General features: G+C 38.1%; 2 protein-coding genes across 6 annotated transcripts; both read right to left on the bottom strand.

Moving 5' to 3' along the window:
• Nucleotides 1–1,008: 1,008 nt before the first annotated feature.
• Nucleotides 1,009–4,078, bottom strand: LOC105048310 (protein RTF1 homolog). Its single transcript, XM_073260306.1, is given in 4 exon segments — nt 1,009–1,585; nt 1,588–2,190; nt 2,193–3,219; nt 3,594–4,078. Coding segments are annotated over 3 exon segments (1,986 nt in total). The 5' UTR covers nt 3,196–3,219; nt 3,594–4,078; the 3' UTR covers nt 1,009–1,205.
• A 4,531-nt stretch (nt 4,079–8,609) lies between these two features.
• LOC105048313 (transcription factor bHLH68) lies at nt 8,610–23,764 on the bottom strand. Of its 5 annotated transcripts, none has more exons than XM_073260303.1 (16): nt 23,260–23,764; nt 22,518–22,824; nt 22,071–22,148; nt 21,755–21,820; nt 21,474–21,539; nt 21,274–21,324; nt 20,098–20,142; nt 19,864–19,908; nt 15,950–19,726; nt 15,428–15,865; nt 14,719–14,858; nt 14,110–14,164; nt 13,691–13,800; nt 13,516–13,585; nt 13,294–13,380; nt 8,610–8,843 (listed from the first exon to the last, which is right to left on the bottom strand). In XM_073260303.1, exons 1-9 carry the CDS (start codon nt 23,496–23,498, stop codon nt 19,592–19,594), a joined length of 1,032 nt encoding a protein of 343 aa, XP_073116404.1. In that variant the 5' UTR covers nt 23,499–23,764; the 3' UTR covers nt 8,610–8,843; nt 13,294–13,380; nt 13,516–13,585; nt 13,691–13,800; nt 14,110–14,164; nt 14,719–14,858; nt 15,428–15,865; nt 15,950–19,591. The 5 variants fall into 5 exon arrangements, with proteins under 5 accessions (XP_073116404.1, XP_073116405.1, XP_073116403.1 ...); XM_073260304.1 differs by having other exon boundaries at nt 13,516–13,590; nt 14,719–14,828; XM_073260302.1 differs by having other exon boundaries at nt 14,719–14,828.
• Between the last annotated feature and the right edge of the window lie 204 nt (nt 23,765–23,968).

The following is a 23,968-nucleotide window of genomic DNA, read 5'->3' as shown; positions in this document are numbered from 1 at the left end:
ATATGCAAAAGACCATCCAATCAGGGATTAGGTTCCCCAATAATTTGTGATGCAGAAGATCAAATCTTTAGTAACAGAAACTAAAAGGCCATCCAATCAGGGATAGGTTCCCCAATAATTTGTGATGCAGAAGATCAAATCTTTAGCAACAGAAACTATAAAAGCTGCAAGAATTTTTAAAAACAAAAAACAAAAAAGAAAAACTTTTGCATAATAACATGTAAGGTTCCTTCATTATGGAGTTGGAATTAGCATATACCACCATCAGCTGTCATATTTTGCAAGGATTAACAGTCTATGAGTTTATTTTGCAATGCATGATGCTCATAAATGAAAATGGACTTGTGATCCCCATGTGTCACAAACAAACCAGTAAACCTAGAAACGTGGTTCCACCATTGTGGATTGCGGATAGCTGCACTACAAACTAATAATAACTTGGGCATGCAAAAAGAAAGTTAGACAAGTATACAACTAGCACCACTAAGCCAAGTTTTAGTTCCGATTTTCATACATGAAGATCAAAGCTGAGCATGATATATGAAAAGACAAGGCCCAGCTAAAGCTGTTTCTCAAACAACAGCAGATGTGCCTGCAAAATTTTTTAAATTTGACATATTTCTTCATCAATGGGTCTATTGACAGGAAGATCTAGCTGACATGCTTGCCAAATCTTTTAAATTTGACATATCTCTTCATTCATCAGTCTATAGACAAGAAGATCAAAAGGAGCCGGTTGAAAATAATTGTTGATGGATGAAGATCTTAAGCACCAACAATCTATTACCAGCAAACATGACTCCCAGTGTAAAACAACTCTTCCCTAAAAAACGAAGACAATTTCAAGCACAATTAATTGCTTTGATCTTTGGATGAAGGTTTCAGTATCTAACAAGGAAACTTGCATCTTCAAAAAGAGGGGAAGAAAAAAAAAAAAGAGGGATCCCACTATGCTGAAAAATTAAGCAAGAAACACATCCAAGAGGTTTCAGCAGACAAGTTCAAGCATACTCAGAACATAAATACTCATTAATAAAGTAACTAATATCTTTTATGAAAACAACATCAACTCCAAACATCAAGTTTAAAAAGCCGATAAAGGGGAAGGCAGATGGGAGCATGAGAGAGCAATCCAACACACTAAAATGGGACCAAAGAAGTTCCAACCAGATATTTGTAGATTGAAGCCTGTTTGAAGCAGTCACTCAAAGCAGACCCCTCCGTCTCTTGTAGTCACTGACTGTCAAAGTCAAAGCATGTCGCCGCCCATCATTGTCTGGAACTTTGTATCCAGTTGTTGCTTCTATCTTCTGCTTCCTTGACATAAAATTCAAATGAACAGCTTGAGGGCCCCCGAACTTCTGCAGAGCAGCCAAAGAGATTGGCAACTCAAAATCATGCAGCGTGTTTGATTCAGTGCCCTGGTCCACTGGTGCACTCGTATCTACCAACTTCCCTGCACCTGCTGCTGCCTCCAGAGCCGCAGCAGTGGCGGCTACACCAGCCTCAACTCCATTCAGTGGCCCCACAGCACCTGCATCTCCATTACCCATTGTTGCGCTCCCATTATCCCCATTTGCAGCTACTGCGTTCCCATCCCCCCAGGCTTTGACACATAATAATTCCTGGACCTAGTCCATCTCCTAGAAAAGGGATCATAACCTGCCTCCCCAGCCTTTAAGCTTGGGTTCACTGGCTTCAACTCTGAGGCATTCTTAAAGTTTTCAGCTCGGTTCTTCCTATTCATCTCAGCCAATCTAACAGCTTTTGCATCCTTCTGCTCTGCTTTCCGAGACATGTCCTCTAACTCCTTCAGCCTTGCTCGGATCCTTTCCACTTCTGCCTCATCTCGCCGACTCTCCGCCACTTCCATCTCCTTCCTCAATCGATCCTTCTCAGCTGCAACATTGACTGGCCTCCCCGAGGCTGACTTCTTCTCTTGCAGCATCTGCTTCACGGTGGCTGCTGAATAGACAAAGTTGTTGATCCTTTGAATAGCTTCCTTCTTATCATGCACATTCTGACGGGTTGGCATCCGACCACCACTCTTTTCAACCTCATGTTGCCATTCCTTAAACTCCTTCTCAAGTGCTGGAGAGTCTGAAACATAAGCCATCTCATACTTCACAGACATATTACCCCATGTCAGGCTCAACATCTTGTAAGTTGTATGATGCTCCAGCTTGTATGTTTACTAGGATCAGTCGCATCCACATTACGAACTAAGAAGAGCTTATATCTGGCACCAGATCGAGACCCAACCTGGACTCGTACAAAGCATCCAACAATGAGATCTTCAAAGAAAGGTTCCCTGAACCACTTCACCAGCTTTGACCTCCGAATTGTTATATCTTTGATATCCTCAAACTTCAGTGGATCCAATCTGGATGGGGAATCATCTAATAAATCATCCTCCATTCTGTTGTTCCCCGGGAACCTTTCATCCTCACTATCCATTCTGCCTCCACTTTCATGTTCATTGCTCAAATCACTGGGAGGACTGGCTGCTGATCTATGTTTCGGAGGAGACATGTCCTGATGACCAGCACCAACGCTACCTCCATCTCCAACTGCATCCTTGAATCTACCACGATAACCCTCTGGAGCTTGCTGTTTCATCCTCTTGGCCCGCAACTCATCTAAAGCGCTCTTGGCAGCAGTCCTATCTATGCGGGCCGATGAGCGGCTGCGGTTTGGAAGAGGGGGAGGGCTTTCTTTCCGGGACTTCTCCATTTTTGCTGATGATGCTCTTGCCATCTTCTTCAATTTGTAATCATCTATCTTCGTGCTCCGCTCTGCTAGTATCAGCTCCCGGTCCAACTCAGACATCTTTCCCAGTTCCTCCTTATCCGCTTCATCCCTGTAAAGATCACTTCCAACTGATGGAGCGCTGTCAGATTCATCATCGCTCTGCCTGTCGTCATCGTCGTCGTCGTCGTCCTCATCATCATCCCCCCAGCCACTGCTCTTATCTTTCTCAGGCGGGTCGAGCCTCTTCTTAAGAGGGACTTGAGAGCCTGCTGGTTTCCTTTTATTGTACCTAGGGTTGTCAGAGTCGTCATCCTTGGAATCACTTCCATCAGAGTACGAGCCTTCCCTTCGCCACCTTGACTGAGGGCGAGAGTGGTTGTTCTTCCTCCCAGATGTGCCCGTTCTCCCTGCGGCCTGCAACAGCAGGTTCTCCAAGTCTGCCATGATCAAAGATCCTTCCAAAACAATCTGCAAGTGTTCACAACCATCAGTTAGAAAAGCATGCAAAGCAAATCCTTTTATTAGAAATCCTATCAAGACACACATCAAATAAGTAGGCAATCCCTTTCTTCACCCACAGGAAATCTTCCAAACGAGCTTCAACAGAGTACCTCAATGCAAGATTGAGAATGTTCTCAAACAAACCACAATTTTGACCATAAATACTAATATCTCCATTTATAAGATAGCAAATATATAAAAAATCAAAGTAGTAAAGAAGTATCTGATGCCAAAATTCTGCTATAGAAGATGATTAACTTGAAAGAAAGGAATCCACCTCTAAAAAACGAAAGGAGCCCTCATCGGATTCAGCCCTAATAAAGGAAGAATTTTGGACATACCTGCTGACGAGATTTTACAAGTAACGCGCTTTCCCCTAGATTTCCTCCGAGAGGAGCTTCACGTAAAGTGTAGCGACGCTGCTGGGTGTTCTATTTATCTGTAGCAGCTTAGAAAACCATCAACAAAGAAAAAGAATCACAGAAATCCGCAGAACTCAGAAGAAATTTCGATCAAGAGAAGCGATCGATACCAGCAAATCGTTCTGTAACGCGAAGAAGAAGAGGAAAACAGATCAATCAGGGACCAGAAGACGATCGCCATACCTCGGGCTACCGATTCCATCCCCGATGCCCTTTTCTTCCAATCGCGTAGAGACGAGTAGGAAAAATAGCGAGGTTTTCGGTCACGGCGGAGAGAAAAGGGAATGAATTGGGAAGAGAAATAATTTCGCAGAACAGGCATCTAGGAATTCGAAAGATCCATACGTCGGCTCTTGCGTTGGCGACCGATACCAGATATGAATCGTAGTAGTGACTTTTATCCAGAAGAAAGGCTTGGGAAACTTTTTTTTCTTTATAAAAAAAAAAAAAAAAACTTTAAGAAACTTTGAGAAATTTAAATGCACCACGGATGCACCCATGTTGCATTCAACAGCTAATATTTCAAAATATTGGCCAAAATTTAAACAAAATGTATTGTTGAACATAAAATTTGATGTGTATTAAAATCAGAATTTTTATTGTGATGGTAGAAGAAACTAATTGATGGTTGTCGACCCTCTTATCTTGGAAAGAATTCGGCGGTATGAAGTTCAGAATAACAAGATACATGGACATGTCTCGAATACATGGAAAAAAAATTTACGATAAGGGTTTACCATGTACGACATGACAGTTATTAACTATCACGCTAACGAGATTTTAAATTTGGTGGTTGGCGCTACTTTTTTTTGCTACGTCGATTATACAGAGAGATTCTAGATTCAAATTCTCATGAATTAAAATAAATAATTTGAAAATGAATATATAGGAGAAATAGACAAGAACTGTTGAGCGAAAATGGCATGAAAAATGTCAACAGCAATGCTGGTGGAATTTATTTATTTATTATTTTTTTTGGTAAGAGGTGGAATTTAAATTTGACAACCGGCACTGCCCTCTTTGAAGCATGCACTGAAAAAAGAAGGTTCTCTTTACCCAAAAAAAAAACGAGGAGGAGGAGGTTCAAGTTTGACTTTCCTTGGATTAGGATAGACGACTAAAAGTTCAAAAATAGAGATATTCATAGGCATAATGTAAATACATTAAAAAAAATGTTGATAAGCGTCGAATCTTGTCACCTGTCGCACTGATAAATGATTTCATGACTGGATTCTCATATACTCTAATAAATAATTTGAATAAGATGTCTTTATATGGCTCAAATACAACGTATGTAAAGAAATTAATCCCAGTGTCAACCTTAAAAGGTTGTCCATTGCAACAGTATCCTTAATGGTGTAGCTTACGAGCTTTATTCACTGGCTAGGTTATACTCCATAACAACAAAAGAAATGGTCGATTGTGATGAAGGAAAGATAAAAAGAATCTTGATCAAAGTGAAAAACCATAGTATTAGGCTTGTTTAAAATAAGTTTAGGCCAAGTATGGATTAAGCGTAAAGTTAACCTACCTAAATGTTGAAAAGGGTTTGACAATGGTACCTAAACTTGATCCAACCAAATCTCCTAGAGATTGGTATTATTTTTCAATAGGTAGAATCAAAGCTTAAAATGCCGTGGGATGGATAGCTGCATCCCCATAGCTGCATCTCGCCACATCCCCATGGCTGCCCCACATTCCGATACATATTTTTATTTTTTTTATAAATTTGATCCGACCCTTTCAACGCCAACCCCATCATCCCATGTAATGTTTTGTTTGTTATTTAATTTATATATTAATTTATATATTATTTTGAATAAAATTGGACCGTCTCAAATCCCACGGTAAATAACACGCCATGCCACGCTACCTCTTGTATTTCATCGATTCCCGATTGCGCACTATCCATCGTGCATATGCTTCGGGATTTGCCCTGTTCACTTGATGTATGTAATAATTTCTCTCCGATCTCATCCCACAGCTCTGAACATGCCACGATATCCCTAAGTTATCTGCGGTGCGTGATCGAACGTCCTCAAAACCACTTTCCTTCCCCTTCACACCGAACAATCGAGATTATCCTTTCCTTCCGTGTAGAGCGACTGAGACTCCTCCACTCCTCTCTCCATCTTGGTTTACTTGCCATCGACGTCCTCCCCTCTCCTCTCGCTCCTCTCTTCTCCATCATGAGGTGTCCTCCATCCGATGTGCCCGTGAATTCGATGATGACGACGCCAACATCGATGCACCAGCAGAGAAAGGAGAAGTCGGCAAAGTTAGTATGGTCTTCTCCTTCATTCTTCTCTCCTTTCCGACGATGAATAGGCCATTCTCCCTCATTATCGACATCCGGCAACAAAAACCCATACTAGGGCTCAATCGAGACGGCCGTAGCAGTATTTGATCTGAGTGGGATGAAATCGGGATGATCGGGATGGACGCCAGACAAGCATTTCGGAGTCCCGCATCCGTCTCTGATACCGAAAACTCAAAGGAATGGAATGGAACAGCCGGACGACCTTCGTCCCATCAGGACTTAAATCATAGGGTAGAATGTTCACAGTTATATCCTGTTTCTTATAAATACTACTTTTGGTGAATAAAAATTAGACTTACTATCAAAATAAAAAAAAAAAAAAAAACCTGCATGGACATTTAGTTGATACTATTAATCTAATTTATTTCATTTTTTTTATTTAAAATTTTATTCACCTTGAACACAATTAATATCCCCTTTGGGTTTTGAAGTTATATCTTTGTTCTTACTAATGCCCAAAATTAGGTTAGACCCAAGGCTGAAACCGAATTAGATATGAACCAAATATCATCGTATCTGTATCCATATTTATTTTATCTGACGAATATAAATATAAATATGGATATTATTTAAATATAAAAATTCATATTTATATTTATTTTAAACGGATACATATATAATTCGAATACTGAAAGTATAAATATAATTACAGATATTACTTAGATAATTTAAGTTTATAAATATAAAATTAAAAATATTATTAAATAAATAATAAACTAAATTAATAATATATTTATATAATTATATATATTTTTTAAAATTTAATAATTATTATATAAAATTTTATATAAATTCGGATATTCAGATACAGATCGATTGTCTATTCCTATCTATATCTATTTTTTTTTTATCGATATGGATACGGATATTAATCGAATCTTCAAATTTCTGTTCATATTTGGATTGATTTGGATACGAAAATAGATCTAAATAGATAATATCCATACTACTTTCACCCCAGTCTAACCCCATTTCACCTCTTTCAAAACCTTGGTCATCACATAACTGAAAATATAATTTATCTTTGGTTCTTCCAAATATTATTTCAAACTTATCTAAGCCTCCTAAAATATATTTTATTCATTCTCTGTGCATTTTGGAGCAAATATTCGTTCTGTCTTTTTTTTTTTTTTTTTTTTTTTCTCTTTCAATTCACTAATACTCCGATCTATATATACTACAATTGGTCTGACTATATAATTTCAACTTCAAAGGTCTCATTTCACATAACCACATTATTAAAAGTAGGATCCAAGCAGATGGCTTTTGATAGCTAAGAGCGTGTATATTTTATAGGGACTTTGCGCACATCTCCACACCCATAAAATTTTTGATAGTTTGCGAGTTCCTAGGAACTGAAACGAACGCAGTAATTTCTCTACGTTCTACCTACACGACAGGATAAGAGCTTATTTATTTCTTAATGTATGCTGCACTAAGCTATCAATAAAATTAACTACTGCTGATTTAAAAAAGAGGCAACCCATTCATCAGATTATAAGCAGATCGTGAAAATTTTCTGGACTTTGAAGTGTCACTTGAAGTACAATTTTGGGTCAACAAGGATATGAATCACTAGCAGCATTTTGTGCAGCCATGGAACCAAAACAGAAGCTTCATTGGACTCGGAAGAGCCGGCACCAGCCAAATCGGAGAGATTCTAACAGCTGTAAAAGGAATTTGCTGTTGGAGGCACATGAATGCAACTGCAGTGCTCTCCATGTCAACTGGAGTCGCATTATATTTGGCTTGCCTACAGGCTGCATTATCAATAAAGCTAATAGCATTGCAACTCACTTTTAGATGAGTTGTGGAGTTGCAACTCGTTAGCTCCATACCCTAATATAGGTTTATCTAAAAGGAAACCAAAATTAGAACTTTTTCATGAGTACCAAACTCAAAAATAAAATTTCAGGAGTTCATTGGAAATGGTTTTCCTATTTTTTCCATTATAGAAGTTAACATATCCATGCATATTGAAATTTTTAATATGGTTAATATGAAGACTGACTTCTTCTGGATACATAACTATGTGCGTGCACTATTTCTAGATCTCAGTATTTCAATATATAAAAAAATGTGTCACGACACACTTCTGCCATATGAGTGAAGCGGTTTTGTCAGTAAGCTAGCATGACGCTGTGCATGACTTGTCATGACACATTTCTGCTATATGCAGTGAAGCGGTTTTGTCGGTAAGCTAGCATGAAGCTGTGCATAACTTGAAACTTTAGGCATTAAGCAGAGAAACTTAGATTCCTAGCCAGGAAGAAAACTTAGATTTCTCCAAAAATTTGAAATTTCATTTTGTGCCATTGTGCTCTTTATGCATCCAAAAGCATCAGCATTTAAAAATCAGACAAAAACAGTGTTTCAGTTTATGTAATATTACTTTAAGATAGCACAATGAAAAGGAAATCTAATCAATTCATAGATATAGGTACTCCATTAACATCTCTCACTATTTGTTTTTCTTTCTAAAATACCAAACATGTTACTTGTTTGCATAATAATTAATCATGAAACTCATACGCAGAGAAGGTGGGGTGATTGTTTTATAAAAGTTTTGTGAATAAAAGATGACTGAAAGGTCAAATCTTTGACAATGCAGCATAGATCCATAAATATCACCTCTATTTCTTTGTGAGTGCAAAGTAATAATTGTCAGCAAGAATCCACTATTTACTGGAAAGACCTCCTCTGGCTGGTACAAAACACAGTTCAAAGAATTTCCAAAAATTTTATCCTTTTTATTTATATCAAAATCTGAAAAGTTCAGATAGCCAGTGTTGCATGTATAAACGCCATTGGATTCCAAGGATAGCTCACCACTTGGCCCAACTCCATCTCTGATCAAGGACAAGATTAACGCAAAAATTAGTATCTTTAAATTTGAAACACAGAATGAGACAACGAACAGATGGAAACACCAGCACCAACTTGTAATGCCTTACCAAATAAAGAGAACATCAATGCTATGAAGCTGAAGGAAAGTTGCAGGGGAAAAAATTGGTGAACTTCAAATTTTTTGCCACTAATTAAGCATGCAAATTAGTAGTTTAAGTCCTAAGACAACCAACACTTGGATGCAGCTAGGGATGTTTATAAACATCCCTTGACCATCTGTCAGAGCTGATTTCTATCTGACAACCATATCAGTACCTTCCAAAATAATCTCTTTCGAGTGATTCAGACATCACACCTAGCTTAGGCAGAGGCCTGACATGAATAAACCTGATTGATATATGGGTAGAGTACAATTTGACATTATGGAGCCTAACTTAATCCTAGTTGAGTTTGTCTAATGTTGAACGCTCGATCATTTTGCAATGGAAAATTGATATGTTGAAAGAACAATATGAAAATAAACTTTTGATAGGCTAACATGACTTGGGTCCATCATTTGGCACCTCTCAGCACAAGTCCTGCAAAGAATTTCCTTTGTTCAAGCATGGATGATGGCAATCCCACCATCATTATCCACAAAAAAGAAAAGGGAAAGAAAGAAAGAGCAGATAGCATTTACCAAGCAGCCCTCTAAGAAGCAGTCGATAATTGTTGTTAGTCCAAACATCCCTAAAAGTTTTCTAATTCAATTTTTAAATACTTACTCTTTTCCATTCCTTTTCCTGTTCTCTTCTCATGTTACTCTTAATGTCTCTCTTCTCATTTGGAAGATCATTTCATTCATATCTTTGTCCATTTTCTAATTTTTCTCTTTTCTCCTAGTTGCAATTTTTTAAAAAGAAACATGGCATTTTTATTGTGACCTAAGAGTTTTAGATTTTTCCAAAACGACTTGTCAATGCTTTTTCAGATTTAAATTCTACATGTGATGGTGCTCCTATATTTGACTTGGCTAATTAACAAATGACGAAATCATGCTAGTATTTTGACTAATCTTAGTTCCTATTATTATACAATGTAGAATTTGATTTTTGTATATATGTTTTGAAAAAAAAATGAGGTTGATTGTGTTACTATTGGTCTTTTATGTATTTTTCGACCCTTCTAGACAGTAGACCAAGTCATTAGGCAATCGGCCTAGGAGACTAGGCAATTAGGGTCTTGACAAGGGCTGCCTAACTGCCTTGACAACCTTGTACGCACATGACCACCAAAACTGATTTTTCTTCTCTCGCCTGGGCACAACTTGGCACAAGCCCCACAGAATCATACTGATAATTTTTTCGCCCATCTGCTCAGCTTCACACAGGCCCACAGGACTGGGTTGATATTTTTTTGCCCATGGATGCGGCTTAAATGGCCAAGCATTATGAATCAACTATGCAGCTGTCCACAAGTGACACATGGAACACTTGCACAGATCCTAAAACACCCCTCTTTCCAGCGTTTAACTTTGTTTCTGTTATTTCCTTCATGCTAATATTAAACCAAAATAAATGGAACCAAATCGAAGAAGAAAAAGAAGAAAGGGTCCATTGGTTGTCCCTCCCATCTTCGCCTTCACCAGCAGCCTTTGACACCACCTAGACACTAATTGTAAGCTCTAGGCTCTACATCTAACATAAATTTTCTTGAAAAATGATTTGGGTTTAAATTAAGCCCTAGCTGGGAGGAAGATGAAAAAAAAAACATATCATCCCCTTGGAAGCATTATCACCAGTGATGATTCCGACATCAATCGAAGTTATTTTAGTGTTTATGAAAAAGGGATCTTTGATAACAAGCCTAGCATTGAGAGATTTATGAGTTCAATTACTGAGATTTTCAAACTTGTTTTGACATTTTACATAACGACTTGCATTTGATAACCCTTTCACTATTTTAGATCTAATTGCTAGTTGTATCATATTTCAAGGATAGGAAAAATCCAAGCTATGCTATCCATATAAGTCTTTTTCCTTTTTTTTGGTCAAGAGGTTATACACTATATGCTTCTCCATGGGAAATCATTTTATACACTGGCCGTGAATCTTGATTTTGCCAACAGTAGAAGACTAGCAAGGCTGCCTGCACTTCATAGAGGGTTTTGTTTGTGATGAAATGAAAAGTTTTTTTTTTTTTTTTTGTGTGTGGTCAATCAAGGAACTTACATCGATATTATTCTTAATTTGCTGCATCCTATCTGTTCGAACTGTAACAAGAGAAGAGGTGATTACATGAGCTTTTTCTTAATCAGGAAGCTCATGGAGACTCCACAATGCTTTGAAAAAGCATCATCACTTCATGACGCAAATAAGCATCAGGAAGTTGGCACAACTTAATGATGTTTTCAGAAAGTGTCATGACGTCTTCACCAGCTTTTGGATGCTCGAAAGCACCATCCATTTTATATTTCGCAATGCTTTAAAATGTCACTCATTAAACTTGTGACCCAGCTCACAAGGTAGAAAATTTCGCATAGCTGATGCTTCTTCAACGCTTTTAGTTGCATCAGCCCCCTAATTTTCGACATTGACAAGCATCGGCAATCGTTTAAAAAAAGTGTCGGGACTGGCCTGTTTTACTGTAGTGCTCCATGCTCAAACTTGATGCACAGCATTAGTGTGAGCACCTGGGCAATGGCAAGGCAGCCCCACCTAAGCGCCCTATATGACAATTTTTTTAGAATATTATCTACCTCATGTGAGCCTCAAAACTCTCTCCTCCATACATGATATTGAAAGCCCTGAAGGAGCTCATCTTCTATGCCGTTCATCTTTAATGGCTCAGAGCTGACAAAAGGCCTAAGTTTCTCATGTTTTGTTTCTTTGCCTTCCCAGTTCCCGACACCTCTCTCTAAGATAGTCCAACTAAGACAATCTAGCACCACCAATTTCTTCTCCTCTTTCGCCTCCTTTCTTTGATCGAGCCAACTAAGACAAGCTCCAGCTAGCCTGATATTGTTTAAATCAAGCTAAAGCTGCACCTTCTCAAGCTCATGATAGACACTAGCTGAGCCTGACCCAAGCCTGCCCCTGAAGGAGCTGGCCTTTTGGAGAGTTGGGACTAGATATGGAGAGGGAGGGGAAGAGGGGGGGGGGTGCTACTTTGAAAAGAAGAATTGGATTCTAATTTAATTACAAGTCCCTATCATTGAGATATAGGCATACAAATTAATTTACATCATGTTCGAACATCATCAAAAGGCTACTAAATAACGGTTTTCTAAAAGTTGCCACAAAAGAACAAGCCTTGTACCCATCAGTAGAGGAGTCTTAACATTCTTTTGTTTGTCTATAATCAATGAGCATTGTTGCGATTTACCTAATGCTCTGCCACAAAAGTATTGTTCAAGTACAATAAACATAGTGAGGTCATTTTTCTAAATATATAATGTTATTTTCATCTAAGACTTGCATCTCGATCCACAGGTTCAACAAACAAGATGTATAATATTCCTTTAAATATACAAGAATATATTTTTTCTGAACTTCTTAAACAAAACTCGTCCATAATCATTTTTGAAATTCCATATATGATTTGTTTAAGATGATCTTTTTAATCAATTAATCTATGTTTTTTTAGTAGGAAGTTGCTATAAAAATTTATTAAACCAGTCAACTTGATGTGTTGAAGAAAGGTGCAGCAATTATATAAATGCATACCAACCACATTCATGCGAGGAACCTTTTATGAACATCTTCCATGGAAACAATTCTTTTGTTAATCTTATTGCCTAGTACTAAGAAAATTAATTCACCAACAAGGTGTGGTAATTAGGTGTACTTGAAATTGATTCAGTTAAGGGTGTACTAATTTTGTGCAAGGGTGTACTAATTTTGTGCATCTGTACATAGTCAATTACATTCCTATAGATTACAATGATGACTCACGTATCTTAGTAAATGTTTGGTACACTTTGCACACCATACTTGACACTATTTAAGAAGTTTATTTTAGTATGTATCTCAATCCTTGATGCTTTTTCATTTTTTTTACATCTAATGTCTTAGATTATGAGCTAAATTTGATATTATTTACCGGATTGTTCTAAGTTTGGTCATCAAAACCAGCACAAGTGTCCTAGATGATATAGGTATGTAAGATTTGCTGAGATTGTTTAGAATATGGTCTAACATAATCTCACATCATGTCAATTTCATATTTTGAAGCCATCAAGAGCTGTCTCATTTGGAGATTGATAGGCCACCCAATTGCAAATGTTTTAATGTCTTCTGTAGCAGGTTTGAGTATTTTTTCCACAGTAAGGTACAGTACAGTACTCTGGCTCTGAATCAATCAATAGTAACACAATAAGCAACACATTCAACTATGGATCTAGATCAAATGGTTAACTTGATAATTAAGATAGTGCAAGTGAACAGGTTGATACAGCTAAATGGGAAAACTTACTGCATCAAACATCGTCAAGTAACCCTTAGTACAGATATTGATTAGAGCTTTAGCATTTTAAGCAATTCAGCACAGTAAATCCCTCCCCTGCAACAGAAACTCATCAAGAAACAGCTTTAGCTTTTCAAGAATGTATTAACTAATAGTTTTTAATCTTCTTGTGTTCATAATTGCACACTTTTTAGGAGTGCTAATTGCATTGACAACATTACAAGAACATACCCAATTAAAATGCTTGAATCCAGCTCATAGAGCAGCATATTTATCTTAATATGTAAGCATCACGAGCTAACTGTACTGATTATCACCAGATCCAGTTAGGACAATGAACGTCTGTATACATTAGTTAAATCATAAAAAGCATATGCATTGAGGAAGAAAGCAAAAGGGGCATAACCTGAGGAGGAACCTCGGTATCTGAAGGAGCTGGATTTTTTCCAGCTATGAAGGTGTTCCCCAATATTAGCTCATGCCCACCCATGAAGTGCCAGATAATTCATTATAGAACTATAATATATATAAAATTTATATCCATGAGAAATCAATATAAATATGTTGAACATAAATTTATGAATTTCAACTTCAACTGAAAAGTATAATGTCAATTATAAGAATAATTAGCATTATTTTAAGATAAAAATAGAATTATGAAGAGATCATATTTTGGGTCTCCAACATCATGGTAACATGATATCAGACACCAACAAACCAAACTTAATTTGTTAATTTCTATTCATCCAATAATTCAAAAATTGAAGGATAAGCAAAAGTGGAAAATTTTCTCTCTTATATATAAGCAATGTGAGTTTGACTTACATCTGGAACCAGTTGACAACCTTTTCTTCCCTGCTCATCCAAGAAATTTTTAAATCTGTAGGTAATTGACAACATGTGTAGGTGAACTTGTAATGTAAGAGGGGTATGAAGAAGCAGCAAAGCATGAAGGATCAATTGTTATCATATAAAAAATAATCTTTAGTAAAAAGTACTTTATTAGATCCATCTAAAAATGTCCTGACATTAACAAAAATTAGAATGCACATTTGGATTGTTCCCCCCACCTAACTCTGCCCTCAGCTTCTGCTAACTTGGGGTGCTTCCATGTGGACAAATTTCTCTATTATATTTCTTAAGTCCCAAAACGTTTATTCCTATAAATGAAGAACCTTCTCAAAGCTTATATATTTGCATATCGCTATCGGGATACTCTAAGACTACATGAACGATATATTTATTTACCTGTAAATTACATAGGTGCTATGCATGATCAAAATGGATACTTAAAGATTATGAGCACAACAACTAAAAGCTGGCACAACATATAAAATTTAGCTTTAATTTGAGGCCAGGGCTTGCCCTATCCATAAATCATATATGAATAATATATTAGGAAAAAAGCATTGGATAAAGCAAGAAAATACTTACTTCCAAAAAAAGTTTTTGGATTCCTTTGTGAATCGGCATATATATTATCATCCACACCAAGCTCCAAACCTAGTAAACCAAGGTCTGTGCAATGCCTCGTCCAGCATTTTCTTCAAAAAAAAAAAAAAGCCCAAGCAGTCCTGTCAAAGTGGTATATGTTGGAAACAAATAAGCATATTATTTCACCCATAGTCAGCTAACTAGAAGACTACTCGACAAGCATGATGCCCTACTAATCTAACATCAAATTGCATGAATCTTAATTAAATCTTTCATTTTTGACCAAAAGAGCATAATCACGTAGCATCTGCATCAGATGACATAAAATAACTCACATAGTGTTTCCGTAAATGAGATTAGAAAAAAAATTTGCGTTGATTTGAAATGTGATGCAAAGAAAAAATCTGGAGGAAAAAAGCAATCATAACACTTCGAAACCAAACCACATGGCATTACACAAAGACCAGTTCTTGGCTAAAGACCAGAATGGCAGCCATGTAAGAAAGCATAAATGGAGATTGGAAGCTACTACCATCCAGAGTTCAAGAAAATTTGTGAACAAAGATCCATCCCTTGTAAAAGGGGAGGAAATTCAAGAAACAGAGCAATTCTTCGCTGAAGATCAGAGAGAAATACAGGAAAACAGCATTGGTATCTGGAAGCTATAAACACAAAGATTTCAAGAAAATCCATCAATAAAGATCAATACCTTCTAATGGGGGAGGAACGTCAAGAAACAGAGGTGTTCTTGGCAGAAGACCAGTCTGCCACATACGAAAGCAACATTATACACACACGCACGCACTAATATTTCAAGAAAATCTGTGAATAAAGATCAATCCGATGTGACATGTGAAGAGCAGGCAAAAAAGATTCCCTAATTCATCTGCACCGACGTAGATAGAAAGCATTCAGAAAGGGCAAAAAGAAAGAAAAAAACTATCCACTGTGAGCAATCCGAGACTCTCCATCCGCAGGAGTGGGCAAGTACACCGCGACCGCCGCTACAGCTCGAGATCTTGGCCGAAGCCCCTGTACCGCTTTGGACAAGGACCGCCGGAGAGAGCAAGGCGCGGCGGGGACCGGGCTCCGGCGGAGGAGAACGGAGGTGGCGTCCATGTTGGAAGACTTCTCGGGTTCTTGGCATCTGAAACGGAGAAAGGATCGATAAGAAAAAAGGGGAAAAAACGAGGGGGGCTCGGAGGGCTTTTTCAGGGAAGGAAACGAATACCTCGTGGGAGAGTGGAGAAGCGGTGGGTTTGACGCTGGAGACGCGCAACGGGCGAGTGGCCGAGGTTGGAAAAATGCGGGCCGGCCGGGCGGGCAACCTTTGCTTTTGTTTCGCTTTGTTGGCAAACTACGACTTAAGCGACGGCGACTGTTGGATGGCGCCTAGCGCAGCTCTCAATGCACTCTGAAATCTATCAGCTATCCGCTGCACACATATCAAAGTGACCATCACGATCCAGTGGCGGATGCGTGCAACGGAGGTGCGTCGGATGAAAAATACAACGCCGTCCGGAACCATGTCCTGGAGGCATTCTTGTCAGTTCCCAACAGATTATCCCGTTGGATATTGGAATGGAATACCATCTTACATATTGGAACGTGACCGTCCTACTAATATCTTAACATTTCGATCCGAATGCCTTAGAACATCGCTTTTTCCAAATATCAGGATAGAATGAAACCGCAATGCATCCTATTTTATAAAAAAAATCGAAACAATCTAATTTCATAATTTAAATATTTTTTATCATGCAATTGCACCGACTGACTTTTAGATTTGTATATCCTTCTTAACCTAGAATAACAAATATCGGAACAGGACGGAGCAGTCATATCCAATTTCATGAAAAAATTAAGATAATTTTAGTTTAAAAAATTTAAAATTTTACTGAACATGCAACTGCCCTATTGGCTTTCAGATTTGTGTGCCCTCTGGATGCTAGATCTCAGCCGCTTCATCTAAGATATAGCACAATAATAGCAGGGTTAAGGTTTAGCGTTCAACGGTTGTCTCAAATGATGAATATTGACCATGGGATAAGGGATGTAAATCAGATTCAATGGTCCCTGATGAACGGGACCCGTTCCATTTCTTATGCGTGTCCAGATAGAAGCCAGAGCTAAGCCAGTTCTGATTTGAATAGTAGGCATGTCCTAGCTGCATCATGCCACGGTTGTAGATGCCCAGCATTATCTGGGGTTGGAATCTTGAATTCGAAGGATGTAAACAGGTCGTGCACGCGGTACGTTGCCTGACTGTAGCTTTTTCTCCTGCGGTACAAAGTGAATAGGGATGGCATTTTTGTTTGATCCGACCCACTCATCAAACGTGGACCTCACCACTTTAATCCAATCTATTAGGTGCACAGGCCGGGTACAGGTTAAACCAAAATTGGCTGCTAGTGGGTCGAAACAGGTTTGAGTCATGACGCTTTCAACACGCCGACTAAAGAAATGTATATAATAATATTATTTTTGATTCATGTTTGTATATATATATAGACTCATAGGATGAATTTGAGTCATTGGATCAATGAACCAATAGCTCAAAGTCTAACCAGGTTAATAAGGAAGATGGGAGGATTGGTGAACCATAGTCACCTCTTCCACTCTCTTCTCCGCATCTCTTCACCCTCTCAACTCTACGCTCCCCATGGAACCACCATGCGTCACTACCTACTTTTCGCCTCAGTTCACCGACTGAACCCAATCATATGGATTCGTAGATGTTGATTGAGATTGAAATCTACATGGTGGTGCCAAGCTCGTGGTCGGTAGACTGGTGCTGAATATGGAGACAATGGTGGTGCAATTAGGCGATAGCCGGTCGGTCGAGAGCAAGAGTGGAGGGGAAGGTGAGCATTAGCCCCTGACTCAAAAGCACGTAGATATTGCACCACCTCAATCGATGAATGAAGAGGAGGTATGGAGGAAGACAATAATAGATTGATGAGAAAACCAAATTAATCTAGATTGTTATAGAGTTTTCAGAATATCCCGAACAGGTCTATCTCCTCTTTAAGTTCTCCAGTTCCCTGTTCGTTTTCATTTACTTTATAGCAAGCAAAAAAGGTACAATTTCACCATAATTTTCTATGGAACAATTTGAGGGTTTTCAGATGAGTATGATCCAAAATCTTGCAGACATGGAGATTAAATTCCAGGCTCTCAACATAATAAAGCGAATCCTTTTCTTTCTAAAAATCTCATGATTCTGTCTCATAAAATAAAACCCATTTTTGCACCATCCCTACTATTGATTTTAGTTAGATAGGGCCAATTAAAGGAGTCGAGGGGTTGACGATAGGTCGCGTTCAGGTCAGACATTTCTGACTTATACTAATAACCGAGTCAAGTTTAGATCAAACCCTATGAGCCTTGATATATAACCTCGGCTCGACCCGATCTGACATGAACCCAATGACTCTATCCCTAGCTAGAAATGAAAATAAGCCAAGTACTACCTGAGGTTATTGATTTTTCCAGAAAAAGCAAAAAAAAAAAAGAGAGATAAAAGATGTTCCAACTGGAGCAGAAATTTGACAGCACATATATATGGTATGTGATTTTGGCTCAAAAAATATTTTTTTATGATTCTTTGTTGAAGAATTCATTTGGTGATTGATGATTTTATATTTTATTTGGAAGTCTAATTGCATTTCAACCGTTATGTGTCTCTAATGCCAAAAAAGAAACTGAGAAATCAGTGCTAACTTGTTACTTTGAATCAGTTATATAACGTATGATCTGCATTAATTATTTTTTCCACCATGATGTTTAATTGTTAGAGGGCCCATTGTACGTTTAAGTGGCATCTGAAACAACTTGCAGAAGAATGCAGGACCCCAAGCTTAGCATTGAGTCACTTAGCCTGTAGCCTTTTGCCTGTTAGCAAATTCTTCCGTACACAAGAAATTGAAGCTGGTATGATATCGTATGTCCTCTCTCCTCTTTTTTAAGTAGTATGAATTTGCATGCCATATTTCACTTCATGTTTTTGGTTTTGATGTACATAACTTCAGAACCCAATGGAAAGATCGCTTGTACGCAGTTCTCTCTCTCTCTCGTGCATGAACAAAACCGAGACCATGATAGCTCAAAACATCCAACGAGGTACGGTCCCTTTGCAAATTATTTTCATATTTTTTACTAGCGTAAATACTCTAGTGCAGGTATGCTACACCAAAAATTAAGGTCATTTTAGCTCCAAACATCTAACAAAGGCATGCATGTCCCGCTAGAAAATGTTTTCATTTTTGTTACTAGTGTAAAATCTTTATTGCGGGTACGTACACTCCATGATCATAACCATTCATGAAATATAATTTCAAAAATGATGTATAGTCCAGTGATCCTAAGTAAAATCGTGCTTCCTGATTAATCTAAACAATACTACAATTTACTACCATTGCCATCGCTTCTGATTGAGCAAACCCAGCTACTGCCTCCTAGAGACATGAGCAGTACCAATCAAAAAAGTAGGATAACTTCAACTCCTTGCTTGACTAATAAAGAGAAAGGCAAATTAATTCTATGTCCTAATTGTCGATAGCATTTAAGAGAAGTAGTAACAATACTGGAATTGAATATACATCATATATATATATATATATATATATATATATATATATATATTGTTCAAGGTAGAGTTCTAAAGAAGCATGTCTCTTTAAATCATGAGGTATAGTCCTCACCATCCTGATTTCTTAGCACACTTGCTCTCCTGGAATCTATATATATATATATATATATATATATATAGTGCATAGCATCATGAGCAATCAGCCTTCAGTTTTAGCAGAGTGACTGCTCATGATGTTATGTCCATCTGGAAAGCCTCAAGCGTGCCAAGATCTGGTTGTACCTATCGAAAGCCCCCACCAAGAGATGGAGCCCAGTAATCAGCTCCGTTGTCACTCCCAACATGCAAGGTGCAGGACACTGGAACGAGGCAAAGACCTCTACTCCTCAAATCCTTCTTTGGCTCATCATTGGCATCCTAGCATCACGAACAATGCAAGGGAAGTAATTACTCTTTTGAAGTGAATCGATTCAAAACACCCTACACCACATAGGATTCAGATCTAATTATGACTGAATCGAATGGGTTAGCTGCTTTAAAGTTACGCAAAGTACCTGCTCAGGTGGTCCTCTTTTCTTGGTGCAATTGTCATTTAACAACTGTCCAGGAATCACAAATATAAGATATTAGTAATGTCAAATATTTAAGTGAGCCTGAAAGCTGTAAAGTTGAAAACTTTGTTCGTGGATGCCTTTTTGATGTAAAGAGAGAGTGAACTAATGCGCTTCTTTTTAATTGCAAGGCTCAGCTGGCTTTTTTGAGGAGGGCATGGATCCAATGAGGTATACCTGACCTGGGTCTTCTGGAAATATGCAACTCCTTTCTCCTTGTGCCTAAAAAATAACAATGTACACATACATCAAACTGAGAGATAGACCTTGCAAAAAATGGTGCTTTACGTAGATAACTAAAAAAATGTTAATGGTGATTTAAACGTGAGCATGGTAATATTGCACCCTATGTGGCAGTCCAGGTTCAGTGATACAACTAGGTATTTAGAGAATGATATAGCTTTTCTGCATATTTTAATTGCAGATTTATATATATATGAGCAGATTTATTGCAATGGTGTACTAAAGCTTACCAATGGAAGCTAAAATAAAGCTATTGTAAGTTGTTATAAAGAATATATTCTCATTACCTTGTGACCAGGTGATTTCAAGTGGAAAACTGCAATTTTAAGTTGAGCATTTTCCTACGTCGGAAATTACGTGATAGTTTGCTCTTGTTCCCCAACCCAAAGATTGTTTCCTCAAGCAAAAATAATTTAAGTTCTCTTGCACTCAGCAAAAATAATTTTATATTTACCAAGTAGTTAATGTGGAAAAGAAAAGATCATCTGCTAAAACTATTAGCACAAACTAGCACATATCAATAAATGAAGAAAATATCTCATAATACCCATTTCTTGTGATATACTATTGTGACTTTATACTCAATGATCTCATGGTGGAATATGCAATGTGTTTACGGAAATGCTCAGTACCAAAGATCCAACAATGTTGAAAGCTATACATATACGAGCTAACAGTAATCGATGAATATTTACCAAGATTTCTAAATGAATTATGCTGACCATATGTTTCTAAAAAGAAAAGGTTCTAGTTTTCTTACTTATCGAAGTAAAAACAGCATTTCATTTCTTAGCAATGCAAATAAATTGAGGATTTTAAGTAGCTAGCAGTGAAGTTTCTTTAAATCATAAATCGAATCAAAATGTTAAAATTTTTCACTTCCACCTGTCGCTAATATGTGGGACCTTAAGAGAACATTCATACGCAAAAAAAGTTCGACACACTGGTGCACCTTGTGTACCAACGCACGTGTGACTGGGTGTGCGGGTGTGGGTGTGTGTGTGTGTGAGAGAGAGAGAGAGAGAGAGAGGGTGAGGGAGGAAGGGAGGTGTTATAGTACTAGCAGCCTTGGGACGTGGGAAGGGGAATGGTGATGTTTTAGTTACTTACAGGCTGCCTCACGTTTCCTGATCCACCGCCCAAGTACGGGGAGCTCAGAGCCTACATGAAAGAAAGGAATGGATGAGGTCTGTGAGACAGTATAATCTCCTAAACACATGACAATACTAGACACCAATAACTAAAAGATACTACATAAAACAACACTGTTGATCTGCACCAGAGAGAGAGGAGAGGGTGGGGGGTTAGACCTCGATTTGACTCTGGAGGAATCTGATGTAGCCAATAGCTTCTAGCAGTACAGACGCAGTGTCAGTCTGCAAAAGGAGCCCCATGTCAGATCTCCTTTATTTGAATACCAAAGCAAAAGAGATGGAGAAAAATATAGACTTATAGTTTTAGTATATCAAAAGAACTGGAAGAGCTTTTATCAGTAAAAGGGATTGGGACTGTAGAAAATACTGCTGAACTGGTGTCTACCTTGATCTATATATAAATCTGAAAAAGGCTGCAATATTGGTGGTGGTAATACCTTTCCAAATGGGGAAACAAGCTGGTGAAGGGCTGTTATTCTATCCCCTAGCTTCTCCTTCCTCACCTGAAAGTAAGCAAGAGAAGACAATATTTCTAAACTGTTATCAGTTGAATTGCCAAACTTTTGATCTTTATTCTGATGGTAAAACTTCTGATATAAAAAACGTGCTTTCCATGCCATATATAAGCATGTTTGCATGTTATTCAAAAAACAAAACGTGAGCCGCAACTCACATTGAAGGAGGGGGGGAGAGAGAGAGAGAGAGATGCATACTTGGATCCACTAAATTTAATATGAAAAGGAGGATATAAACCTTGAAAGTAGATTGTGCTGAGGAGGGACCTTGAACCCTAGCCTTCTTGAAAGCTGCACCAGTTGCTGTGCTGTTGCACTTGAGTAAGCAAAAAAAGAGAAACCAGTAAGGGCCCATATCTAGGTCTCGCTGAAAACAAACTTAAGAAACCATGACAGTAAATGATTGCACTACACACTTAGCAAGAGAACATATATTGTCAACAATTTCAATTAAAAGTTTCGAAACCTTTTGAAAAAAAAAAAAAAAGATTCCAACCAAAGATAACTTTTTTTTTTTTTTTTGAGATCGAGAGAGAGAGAGAGATCGTGCAAAATTTACCAATATAAGAAACACGTTACAATTATGAAGCCAACCTTCGGTAGTTCTATTCCCTAATAGAACTCTCACTAACAAGAAATGTTCTTATTTTATAACAAATAAAAATAGCAGCTATATTTATCCAACCTCAGATGACTGATCTGATTGGTGATGCCTTCTCTCTCCCTTGCTGTTCGAGAAGTCCAACATGTTGCTGCTGAAACTAGTTGTAACACAAGATATAGGGGAGGAAACTGGTACTAGAAGAGACTTAGAAGCATGGATGTCTCCATTTCCATGGCCATAGGCATATCCACCTTCAGAACTCTCCTGCTTTACATCAATCATGTATGCACTTGCTGATGGGTATACCATCTGATCATCCCAATTCTCTGTCTTTTTAGGTTGGAAAGTAGTGAAGCTACATCTCTCCTCTTCCCCGACCAGTCCTCCCCTGGAATCAAACCCACCAAAAAAAGAAAAAATAAAATCCAAAGCAAAAATTATTCGTATATCAGTAGACAGCGTGAGGAATATGGCCCAAATTTCGCAACAATTGATCAGAGATAAGGAAAAGCAGAGAAAGAGGAATATCTAAAGAGGATAAGATATGAGATAAGTAAACATACACAAGCCACTCATTATATGCTTCAGAAACATTTATCAAAAAGAAACTGAGAGAATAAATTATTATTTCTTTTTAATTTTTCTTCCACCTTCCACATAGAAGAAAAGAATTCGAAAGACTTGGGTAAGAGTGACGCATCCATGTACAGGTTCATCTTTAAACATGAACATGAAAACCATTGGAAATTAAGGGAAGAGATACAACAACAGACGCCATGCACATAGATAGCTAGGGAGGGAGGGAGGGAGAGAGGATCGTTACAGTAACAGTTGGCTCCATGACTCTGGCAGTTCTTGGTTGTCATGCCAGGAGGGCATGGGAAGGAAATTTGAAGGCTGGTGGTACTGGGGGAAGACTGAAGAAGAAGAGGATGAGGAAGCAGAAGGTAGGAGAGGAGAAGTCTGATCCGGGGGTGGCCTCATATTATTCATGCCCCTCCAGCTAGGGCTTCCCCCCATCATCTGCTGCACCAGAGAGCTCTGAAACACCCCTCTATTCATTCCTCAACCCTTTGGCCTCTCTTGATCTCTCAACCCTTCTTCTTGTTCTCTCACCCTTTCCAGCCACCTTCAAGTAGTCAATCTTTGGAAGCTTTGCTTCTTTTCCTTCTTTGGATGAGGCTTGGGAGAAGAAAGCACAGGCCGTGCTAAGAGGAATCTGGTTAATTACATGGGTTGGGAGTCTTTTGTTATGTGTTCCTTCTTTCCTCTCCTCCTTTATTTTCTTTTTCCTCACTTCATTTTTTTTCCCTTGCTTTTTTTCCTCCTTTTGCTTTATCATAAAGTGGGGCACAAAAGGTGGTGGCAGTGTATTCAGACCAAAAGGAATTGTTTAAGAAGGGACTAATTTCTTAATTTGAGTTGAAGGAAGGTCAGGGTTAGGGTTAGGGTTATAGGTGGCATTTTTCTCTTTTATTACTCCACCAGTAAATGGGATTGAGATATGATGAGGAAGGAGCCGTCCACAGCAA

This window comes from Elaeis guineensis, chromosome 7 (assembly GCF_000442705.2).
Source record: "Elaeis guineensis isolate ETL-2024a chromosome 7, EG11, whole genome shotgun sequence".
Classification (NCBI taxonomy): Eukaryota; Viridiplantae; Streptophyta; class Magnoliopsida; order Arecales; family Arecaceae; genus Elaeis; species Elaeis guineensis.
Note: the sequence above shows the minus strand (reverse complement) of the source record. Positions and strands in the feature narration are given on the sequence as shown.